We start from the raw sequence: 12,003 nt of genomic DNA on the forward strand, positions 1-12,003 counted from the left end.
AAACAAAAAGAAAGAAGGGAGGGAGAGAGGAAGGAAAGAAGGAAAGACACGTGCAGAAGAAAAAGCATGACTATCTTCTGCTGCAAAGAAAGCCAACTTGGTGCCCCCAGGATGTCTGGGGACGGTCTGATGTGCTTCGGACAAAGGACGTTTGGCTTCTAAGTAAAACACATGTCATGTTCCCCACATTCTGGACATTGATTTTGCTTCCAAAGAATTTACTATCCTTTGCTTCTCATTAATAAATTATTGCAAAAATATAGCCATTGAGAATTATTTAAACATCTGATTTCCTTAGTAGCTAAATCATGGATAAACTAGGTTTGATAAAACATGAGGTACCCTTGCTACTGTTTGCAGTCTAGAGCTACATTCTAGTATGTCCAATTTGGGCTTAGAAACTCCCCTTTAACTTTATTTGTGAATAAGGATACAACCAAAATAGCATCCAAGGTAAGTCAGTAAAACCACTTCCATTTTTTTTTTCATCTTTGTCATCACCGATTTTAAAGAACTCTACAAGCAACCATGTCAGCAATCTGCTGTAAACAGGACTAAAAAAGATGTCACTAGAAACTATAATAAAATTCATCAGGAATTTATAATAACTTGCTACACTGGCTGTTAGTTTTAGTGTATTAAGTACTTTTATTTATTTATTTATTTATTTATTTATTTATTTATTTTTCGGTGAACAAGGCCCGCACTTTATTTTCCAAAGTAGTTTTTATACTTTAAGTTATGCATAGAGGATAATGGGAGAAGGGGTAGAGTCATGCAGCAAGCCAGGCTTTCTTCCTGCAAACTTATCATATGCAAAAGCTTAGGTGATTTGCATCATCTTCTGGCCCGGAGGCCTGTTAACATTTTAAGACCCTTTCTTCAGAAAACTTATTTTTCTCTAAAGGTGATTGGTCAGGAGCCACCCTCCAAAAGCATTAGATAAAGTTGCATTCCTACAGAGCAAAGGTGTGGTGGGCTATAACAAGAAAAAGAATTAACTCAAGGGTCCCAGGTTACAAACATTAAAGCTACTACTTACACCAATTATATTAATCAATACACTGCCAGGGACACAGCAGATAAGGGATATGGAAACTTAGCAGCAAACATTGGCCCAACAAGTGAAAATCCCTTCACCAATACAATTTCTAATCAATCTTTTAACTGCTCAAAGGAATCTGTATTTAGACAGTTTAGAACATCTCATGCCTCTCACAGTTGGGAGGCTCTGAGCAATCACATGTGGCCGGAAAAACCTATTCAGGCAGGCTAGAGGACTTCCAAAGGAGTTTGTAGGTTGAAACACTGTCACACCCAGGAATTATTAACTGGAGCTGTAAGCTAACTCTTTTTTCAGAGAGAGGTAGTGGGGGACAGCCCCCCGTAAAGTCAGAGGTGTAGGTGAAAGCACAAAGCAGAAAGTAGGCAGACTCTGGTTTTGGGGGTAGATGCTTGAGAATTTCCAGGGAGACTCCTGAGGCTTGATCCCGCCTTTGCATATGCCAAGCCTCCTTCCTCAAGACCTTTGCCAGGGGCAGAGCTCGCTCCCCGCATCTCCCCCTTTTTTATTTCTTAAAAGAGCCAGATGCAGCTCAGTCGCGAGCTTCTGAATGTTCTGCCGAAGAATGCTGACAATACAAGGAAGAATGATTATGAGAAGCAAAATTAAAGCACCAGCAGCGATGTATCCAAGGATATTAGACAGAATGTTTTTTCCTGAAATGAAGTTAGAGAAAGTGTGAAAAAAGTCATTAGCTGCTCCAGGGGCGGTAAAATCCAGTTGAGAGTGTTCCAGGGTCTGTATTTGATTATGAAGTTTCCCTAAGTCCAGGCCAATGTCAGAGCTGTTCCAAACACCTGAGATATGATTTTTGATTTTTTTCCCATTCATAATCTGTCTTGTTTACCTTTAAAGATGTCACGCATATCCACCGGTAATCAGTGTGGCAAGACAGAGCCATTTTCACTTTTAAAGCCTGTAACTCGGTCCCAATATGCATTATTGCCTCTTCTAAGGCGTCTACTCTCATCTCCAATCTTCTATCTATAACTTCCTGTGTTGCTAGAGTTAAAGAGACATTTTTAGACATAGCATCAACATATTGGGCAGTATGCACTTGTTGAGTCAATGATATTGCTGCCACAGTAACAGAAGTAATTGCTGCTATTAAAGCTGCTATTCCTAAAATAAGTACCCACAAATTGTCATGATCACATTTAATCTTGTAGTTGTTGTAACACAGCAAGACTATAGTTATATGAATAAGTGGTTACATCATAAGATAAGGTGGACGTTGTAACACTACAAAGGAGCAAACATTATATTGAGGGTTTAAACAAGATGAGAGCATGCATTGTTCACAAGTCACTACATTGGGTCCACCAGTGAAAGTCACATGTACATTAAGTTTTCCAGAATCATTGGTAAAGAGAAAAACATAAGGAGAGGGTAGATGAGCCAAAACAGAATAAGTAGAATTATTTTCTGGTTGGAGTTCGCGCTGCAGCAGCCCCGTCGGTCTCGCTGGGGTCTCGATGTTTATCTTGCCTCCCCTTCCGGTGGGCTCCTCTTTTGTGATAGAAGCAATGGGGGAACTGGATGTCTGGGGGTCTGCAACATGGCGAATCAACCTGTCCTGGATCTAAATTGGAGAATCTGCATCCTTCGAATTAGCCTGTTCCGGGCACCACTTGCCGGGGTCCACCCCAGTGGATCCAGGGAATTCGAAGTGGGGACGGCGTCAGCGAGGATCAGGAAATAACTGCTTAATTAAACTTTAATTAAGGATATAAAGAGTAATAGAATAAGGATAGCTCAGTGAGGAAATTCAGTGGAGAAAAGAGGCTGAATAATTCAGACAGAAGGTAAGAGAAAGAACGACATGGTGAGACCAAGTTTCGGTGAACAAGGCCCCTGTATTAAGTACTTTTATATAAAAGTATGGTTTAAAATATTAGAAAGTTATATGGAAAATTTTTCAAAGGGTTATTGAAAGGTACAATGAAAGGTACATTGGAAAATCTATTTCCTGCTGTTTAGAAAAATGATTATTGCTTTACTTTTTCAACAGTTAATCTAGGCATTACCTTCAAAGATCCTTGCTTATTTCTTTTGCTCCCTTCCTTTCTTGTTTCCTTTCCTCTTTTTTGTTCCTAAAATTGTTCTGCTGTAAAAATTTGCCATTTTTCTACTCTTTCTAGGATGTCTATGTATAATGAACAGGATATTCACACATAACATAGTCAATAAAGCAGAAATAGATGTTTTTCTGAAACTCTCTTGGTTTCTCTATGATCCAACAGATGTTGGCAATTTGATTCTGGTTCCTATGCCTTTTCTAAATCCAGCTTGAAGATCTGGAAGTTCACGGTTCATGTGCTGTTGAAGCCTAGCTTGGAGAATTTTGAGAATTACTTTCCTAGCCTGTAAGATGAGTGCAATTGTGCAGTAGTTTGAGCATTCTTTGGCATTGCCTTTCTTTGGGGTTGGAATGAAAACTGACCTTTTCCAGTCCTGTGGCCACCGCTGAGTTTTCCAAATTTGCTGGCATATTGAGTGGCATATTGAGCACTTTCACAACAGCATCTTTTAGGATTTGAAATAGCTCAACTGAAATTCCATCACCTCCACTAGTTTTGTTCATAGTGATGTTTTCTAAGGCCCACTTCACTTTGCATTCCAGGATGGCTGAGTGAGTGATCACACCATCTTGATTATCTGGATCATGAAGATCATTTTTGTACAGTTCTTCTGTGTAGTCTATCCTTTCTGAAATGGACCTAAATTGGACAAACCTGTATCTTGATATTAACATCCCAATTTTAATTGAGATAAGTTGTTAATAATGTTTATTCCCAACAATAAAAAATATATTTTAAAATGCAAATTATTTATTTTTTTGAAAAGACGATAAATTCACATGGTCCAAGAATTTACAAATTAGTGAATGTTTTCCAGTAAACATTTCCCATCCACCCGTACCCTCTATTGTCTGGTTCTCATGCTATCCTTGCGATACATACCCATTATTATAAATTTCTTCTTTTCTTCCCAGAGTTTCTTTATGTATAAACAGCAAACATAAATATATTATACCTTTAGTCTATTCCTCCATCCTTTTTTTACAATAGTATATACATATATTGTCCTATATTGAGTGCTGCACTCAATATGCCAGGAAATTTGGAAAACTCAGCAGTGGCCACAGGATTGGAAAACATCAGTTTTCATTTCAATCCCAAAGAAGGACAATGCCAAAGAATGTTCAAACTACTACACAATTGCATTCATCTCACATGCTAGGAAAGTAATGCTCAAAATTCTCCAAGCTAGGCTTCAACAGCATGTGAACTGAGAACTTCCAGATGTTCAAGCTGAATTTAGAAAAAGCAGAGGAACCAGAGATCAAATTGCCAACATACATTGGATCATAGAAAATGCAAGAGAGTTCCAGTAGAGCATCTACTTCTGCTTTATTGACTATGCCAAAGTCATTGACTGTGTGGATCACAATAAACTGTGGAAAATTCTTTAAGAGATGGGAATACCAACCACCTTACCTGCCACCTGAGAAACCTGTATGCAGGTCAAGAAACAACAGTTAGAACCGGACATGGAACAATGGACTGGTTCAAAATCTGGAAAGGAGTACGTCAAGGCTGTATTTGTTAAATATAAGTATTTATTTAATATATATATATATAAATATAAGTATTTATTTAACTTATATGCAGACACATCATGTGAAATGTTGGGCTGGATGAAGCACAAGCTAGAGTCAAGATTGCCAGGAGAAATGTCAATAACCTCAAATATGCAGATGACACCACCCTTATGGCAGACAGCAAAGAGGAACTAAAGAGCCTCTTGATAAAAGTGAAAAAGGAGAGTGGAAAAGTTGGCTTAAAAGTCAACGTTCAAATGATGAAGATCATGGCATCTGGTCCCATCACTTCATGGCAAATAGATGGGGAAACAGTGGAAGCAGTGACAGAGTTTATTTTCTTGAGCTCCAAAATCACTGCAGATGGTGATTGCAGCCATGAAATTAAAAGACACTTGCTCCTTGGAAGAAAAGCTATGACCAACCTAGACAGCATATTAAAAAAGCAGAGACATTACTTTGCCTACAAAGTTCCTTCTTGTCAAAGCTATGGTTTTTCCAGTAGTCATGTATGGATGTGAAAGTTGGACTGTAAAGAAGGCTGAGCACCAAGGAATTGATGCTTTTAAACTGTGGTGCTGGATAAGACTCTTGAGAGTCCCTTGGACTGTGAGGAGATCTAACCAGTCCATCCTAAAGGAAATCAACCTGAATATTAGTTGGAAGGACTGATACTGAGGCTGAAGTCTAATACTTCGGCCACCTGATGCAAGGAGCTGACTCATTGGAAAAGACCCTGTTGCTGGGGAAGACTGAAGGCAGGAGGAGAAGGGGATGATAGAGGATGAGATGGTTGGTGGCATCACTAACACAATGGGCATGAGTTTGTGCAAGCTCTGGAAGATGGTTAAGGACAGGGAAGCCTGGAGTGCTGCAGTCCATTCGTTGCAAAGAGTTGGACATGACTGAGGGACTGAACGACAGCACATTGTCCTATATTTAGCATTTTCCCCGTACCAGTATAAAGCAGTATACTTTATGTATAAGAATATAAGCACATGGAGAGAGTTTCTTCTTTTGTTACAGTTACATAATGGACTGTGGTGGGAACATAACACAAGTTGTTTAGTTTCCAGCTAATGGGCATTTAAATTATCCTTATATGCTTATGATAAGTCACTTCAGTTGTGTCCAACTCAATGCAACCCTTTCGTCTATAGCCCACCAGGCTCCTCTGTCCATAGAATTCTTGAGGCAACAGTACTAGAGTGGGTTGCCATACCCTCCTCAGGGCATCTTCCCGATCCACCCAGAGACTGAACTCATATCTCCTATGACTCCTGCATTGGCAGGCGAGTTCTTTACCACTAGCATTATCTGGGAAGCTCAAATTGTTCTTAACCCTTTGCTATTATAAACAGAACTACAATGAATAAATTTATATGTGTCTAAACTTGCTTTTTAAATTTATTTAGATATTTTAATTGTAAAATATATTCAATATAAGATGTACATCTTAACCATTTTGATTTTCTTATTTTATTTAAAAAAACATTATTTAGCTATTTATTGGCCTCTCTGTGCAGCATGTCAGATCTTAGTTCCCTGAACAGGGATCGAACCTACGCTCCCTGCATTGGTAGCATGGAATCTTAATCACCAGACCACCAGGGAAGTCCCCATTCACAATTTTTAAATGTCCAGTTCTGTAGTGTTAAGAATATTCACTTTGTTATATAGCCAACCTCCAGAACGTTTTCATCTTACAAAACTGAAACTCTATAAACTATAACATTCATTTCTTCCTCTCCTAGCCCCATTCTACCTCCTGTCTCTGAATTTGATGGCTCTGGGCACCTCATCTAGTGATGAGTGATATGATATAGTCCCTTTTGTGACTGTGTACTCAAGGCTCAACCAAGTTGCAACATGTATCAGAATTTCCTTACTTTTTAGGGTTGACTCTGCCTCTTGAGAAATTTGTATGCAGGTCAGGAAGCAACAGTTAGAACTGGACATGGAACAACAGACTGGTTCCAAATAGGAAAAGGAGTACGTCAAGGCTGTATATTGTCACCTTGTTTATTTAACTTCTATGCAGAGTACATCATGAGAAACGCTGGACTGGAAGAAACACAAGCTGGAATCAAGATTGTTGGGAGAAATATCAATAACCTCAGATATGCAGATGACACCACCCTTATGGCAGAAAGTGAAGAGGAACTAAAAAGCCTCTTGGTGAAAGTGAAAGAGGAGAGTGAAAAAGTTGGCTTAAAGCTCAACATTCAGAAAATGAAGATCATGGCATCCGGTCCCATCACTTCATGGGAAATCGATGAGGAAACAGTGGAAACAGTGTCAGACTTTATTTTTCTGGGCTCCAAAATCACTGCAGATGGTGACTGCAGCCATGAAATTAAAAGATGCTTACTCCTTGGAAGGAAAGTTATGACCAACCTAGATAGCATATTCAAAAGCAGAGACATTACTTGGCCGACAAAGGTTTGTCTAGTCAAGGCTATGGTTTTTCCTGTGGTCATGTATGGATGTGAGAGTTGGACTGTGAAGAAAGCTGAGCACCGAAGAATTGATGCTTTAGAACTGTGGTGTTGGAGAAGACTCTTGAGAGTCCCTTGGACTGCAAGGAGATCCAACCAGTCCATTCTGAAGGAGATCAGCCCTGGGATTTCTTTGGAAGGAATGATGCTGAAGCTGAAACTCCAATACTTTGGCCACCTCATGCGAAGAGTTGACTCATTGGAAAAGACTCTGATGCTGGGAGGGATTGGGGGCAGGAGGAGAAGGGGACGACAGAGGATGAGATGGCTGGATGGCATCACTGACTCGATGGACATGAGTCTGGGTGAACTCCGGGAGTTGGTGATGGACAAGGAGGCCTGGCGTGCTGCGATTCATGGGGTCGCAAAGAGTCGGACACGACTGAGCGACTGATCTGATCTGATCTGAAGTTTCCCTTGTAAATATACCACCTTTTGCTCATCTGTGAGTGGACATTTGGGTTGCTTGCACCATTAAGCCGTGTTGTATATTTGTTTTTAAAGATGGCCAGCTTTATATCTTGCATGTGACGCAATTCTGCAGGCTCAACCATGGAGGGGCTCGGGTGACCACCTGTTAGGTCCCAGCTTTCCTGAAAAGATATAAAGAAGTCATTGTGCGGCAGCTCTGCTAGGTACTCACACTCACTCACAATCACATCTTTGTTCAATTCTTGCATCTCTTCTGTGAGGTGGATGGAATTATCCCAGTTTTTAAGAGAAGACTTGGGAGGTTTTTGATGACATCAGGGCCATTGTAAGAGGCACGGCTGAGCATCAAAGCCAAAGCTACTGGCTGCTTGGCTCCCCAGCACTTCTAGAAGTTGCAGTTTTTCCTTCCAGATCTGTACCCTCACTGGTCATGAGCTCAGGGCATCCCTAATTCCCATTGCAAGCCTGCATCCTCCCTAGTCCATTTCAGGACCACGTATTTCATGTTTGCGGATTCTGAAGTGGTGAAATGTTATTTTGCTTGTCTCTGTATGTCAGTTTTCTTTTTCTGAACATAAAAGTAATACAGTTTGGAAAACATGTTTGTTACAGTTTGTGGAGGAAAACAAAACCAGCCATATTTCCATCACTTAGGTGAAATTCCAGTGGTGGCTCATTAACTTCCGTTAACATTTAGTGCTAGTATTGGTTTGGCCAAAGAGTTCAATTAGGTTTTTCTGTCACGATATCTTACAGAAAACCCAAAGGAAGTTTCGTCCAGCCCGATATTAACATTTAGCGTTAGTAGCTTCTCGTGCTTTCTTTTTGTGCTTTGTTCTACTTTTTCGTTAACAACACCTCCAGGGCAGTCTGGTGAGTAGAGAATCCATAGCATTGGGCAGGGAACTTACGTTGGGCCCCTAACGCAAGTGGATTGAATATTGCAGTGAACATGTCTCTGCTACAGCTCGATTCTCTTTTCAAAACAAAAGCCACAGTTTCCTGGGCCTCATGATCTGTTTTCCAGGTTTCCTTTCTCCTCCTCCCTCTTTTCTCATCAGGTCTGGTGCCTAGTTGGCATCCAGGATGTATATAATTAATGATAAAAACTCTCTTTTCTCCCTGTTCCCATGATTTTTACCAAAGATAAGTGACTGTTTCTAAGACTGAATGAAGGTCTGGACTGGCCCTAGAGCTCAAATGGTAAAGAATCTGCCTGCAATGCAGGTGACCTGGGTTCGAGCCCTGGGTCGGGAAGATAATGGCTATCCATTCCAGTGTTCTTGCCTGGTCTATCCTGTGGAGCCTGGTAGGCTATAGTCCGTGGGGTCACAAACAGACACGACTGAGTGACTAACACATGCACACACTGGATGGAAAAGAAGGAGCCAAGTTTTGGGGTAAAGTTGACTTTCCCTGTCCTCTCAGCCTTTGGTGTCACAAAGCTCCCAAGAGGGCCACGCACCCTCAACAGCACAAGTATCTGCATTTCTACTCCAGCCATGCTCCCTGCAAAGGTTTTCCTATGAGCTTGAAACCTCTGGCTCTCAGAATGCTGCCTTTCCCAAATAGGCTAATTATGGTGATTCAGACGGCTTTACAAGCCAGAATTTAGAGAGCATACAATTAGATGCTTGCTAAATGCCTGCAGAATGAAGTTCTTCTTAATTTCATTACTATCTCTTTTGATTAGAAGCTGATTACTTTCAGCTCCAATTTTCAGGTTCACCTGGGTCTCAGTGTCTGGACTAGCAGACAAATCATTTGAATTGGTGGGAGTTGCATTTCACAAATACTCAGCCGTATGAGAGACTTATCAGGATAAGTTTTTGGATCTCTAAGCATAGAAACATGGGTTTCTGAGGTTGGAACTTCTTCCGAGGTTATTTCTTTTCTTTCTTTCTTCTTCTTTTTTTTAAGGAAAAATATTTATTTGTTTATTTGGCTGTTCTGGGTCTTTGTGTGGCATGTGGGATCCAGTTCCCTGACCAGGGATCAAACCTAGGCCTTTTGCATTGGGGACGGGGAGTCCTAGCCTCAGGACATCCAGGGAAGTGCCTTCTGAGATTCTTTCTGACCATTCATTTTAATCATCTTCAGGGTCTCTGAGCAGACTTTCCACAGGTCCTTTGGAAAGCAAATGAGAACCAGCATCTTTTGCTTGGGGAAACAGTATAGATGTGTGGCTTGTGCACTGCACAAAATCTAGGGGAACTTGAACTATACCCACCTTGACAAAGGTATGCCATTTGTAATTTGTATGAGGCGCCATATGGGCTCCAGGGATTTATGCCCCCAAATTATGTCTAAAACATCCTTTATTGCTCATTCCAAGGGCTTCTCAGGTGGCGCTGTAGTAACGAATCCACGTGCCAATGCAGGAGACACAGGAGATGGGGGTTTGATACCTACGTCGGGAAGATCCCCTGGAGGAGGGCATGGCAACCCACTCCAATATTCTTGCCTGGAAAACTCCATGGACAGAAGAGACTGGCAGGTTACAGTCCATAGGGTCTCAAAGGATCCAACATGACTGAGCAACTGAGCATGCATGAATGATTTGGTTAAGATTCCAAACCCTCATCTTTGTTTAAAAGTGATATGATAGAATAGAAAAATCTCTGGATAGGAGTCCAGGAAGTTGAATTCTACATTGTTTTAGTGTTACCATTATTGATATTTATTCTGAATAAAATTCATCCCTTTTCTGTTTTATTACTCCTTCAATAGATGGCCTCTTCAATAGATGGCCTTCACTTGCTGATCTACTGTGGCTCTTTGGGCTCCTGGCATCATGTCAGCATTCCACTTGGGGAGGAGGAGGGAAGGAAGGGGAATGACACCCCTCTTCTCTTTAAGGATACTTCCCAGAAGTTGCATGTGCTGCTTCATTTACATGACGCTGGCCAGTACTTAGTTCACATACGGAAATACTCGGGTGGCCAAATGCCCAGCTAAAATCAGGAGATCTGTTTTAGAAGAAAGGAGGAAAGGCAATTTGGTGGGGGAAGTAGGCATGGGATATTAGCTAAAGTCTGTGCCACAGGTGGAGTTAGCTTTTGGAGGAGAAATGTGTGTGATCACATTATTTATTTGCTGAGGACTTCCCAGTGCAGTGAGCCAGAGTGACCCCTGCCAATCTTAGAGAAATACATTGATGAACTATACTACTGAGGATACATGTATTCTAGTAAGAAACCAATAATGAAAATGATTGTGACCATTAGTAAAGGTCAGTCCTATCCACGACTCAAATGTTTGACATTTTTATGTGCTGCACAGAAATGGTGAAGCTTTTGTTAGGTGGGGATAGAAGAGCTGAAATAGCAGCCAGTGATTATTCAGATACCTTAGGAATCCTAAGTTAAAAGTTGTTAAAATCAAATCTTTTGCTTTATATTTTTATTAGGTATTATTCCTACTTAGAGTTTTGCAGTTTGCAACATACCACTGTGCTGGCTGTTCAGTCCTCAAGTATTCTGCAATGGTCATGCAAACCTTATTCATCTTGAGAATACAAAAACTGGTCTCCAGGACATTCCTCTGCCTTCTTGCATCAGTATTCCCTCCGATAGCTGCCACTCATGTAGCATCTCAATAGAATTCCCACCCCCATCCCCCCACCCCACCCACAACCACCCTCCACTGTCCTAGACTGAATCCCTGGTCCAATAGGCTGGAGCCAGAATTTAGGTCCTAGTCCCTCTTCCCCTGAAGAACCTCACGCCTGGATTGATGTCTAATTTGCCAATGCTGAGAAATGTCCCCTTAAGGCCTTTTAAGGCAGAATGCACTGATTTGCCTTTTTGCTCACAGTACTGTTTAATTCGCTCAATAATCCTGGTACATTGGGATTATTTCAGAGTCCACTCTGTCCTCCCCAGACTTTTCTTATTTGCCTTTAAGACAAAGCAAACTTGACAAAGTTGACAACGCTTGACAATTAGAATTCTGTTTAATCGCTCTTTTTCCTCTGATTTCTATTCCCTCTTCTTTTTCCTCTCCCTCTTTGTCTAGCCTCACTCTCACTTTCTTAGATCATCACTATGTTTAATTGAGGATGACTTTCCCAAGTTCCATCTTTTTGCTTGTTTTTTAAATGGTTGTTTTCACATTTTCTTCAAAAATAGTAATATTCACTGGTTCTATTTTTAATTCCTGATAGCATTTTTAGATTCTTTCTCCTAGATGAGAATAAATCATTTTTCTACCAGAAGAATAAGGCCTCTTTCCTTGCCAATCTTTAAGATTGGAGAATTAGATGAACTTTGAAAATCATAAATAATGCACGCCTATAGCTGGTGATGTAGACCCACAGAAAATGCTAAGAGTTGTTAACCCCTGGTGACAACTGGGATCCTGAAGTCTGGAGTTGGAGGAAGACTTATTTTTTTTTTAATATATAT

General features: G+C 40.7%; 1 protein-coding gene across 1 annotated transcript in view; it reads left to right on the plus strand.

Moving 5' to 3' along the window:
* ANKDD1B (ankyrin repeat and death domain containing 1B) overlaps positions 1-12,003 on the plus strand; it is a 73,880-nt gene that overhangs the window by 56,643 nt on the left and 5,234 nt on the right. The window contains 1 exon segment of the mRNA XM_070796807.1: positions 2,499-2,732. Coding sequence (XP_070652908.1) covers positions 2,499-2,732 — 234 coding nt within the window.

The sequence above is a fragment of the Bos indicus genome, chromosome 10, assembly GCF_029378745.1.
Source record: "Bos indicus isolate NIAB-ARS_2022 breed Sahiwal x Tharparkar chromosome 10, NIAB-ARS_B.indTharparkar_mat_pri_1.0, whole genome shotgun sequence".
Classification (NCBI taxonomy): domain Eukaryota; kingdom Metazoa; phylum Chordata; class Mammalia; order Artiodactyla; family Bovidae; genus Bos; species Bos indicus.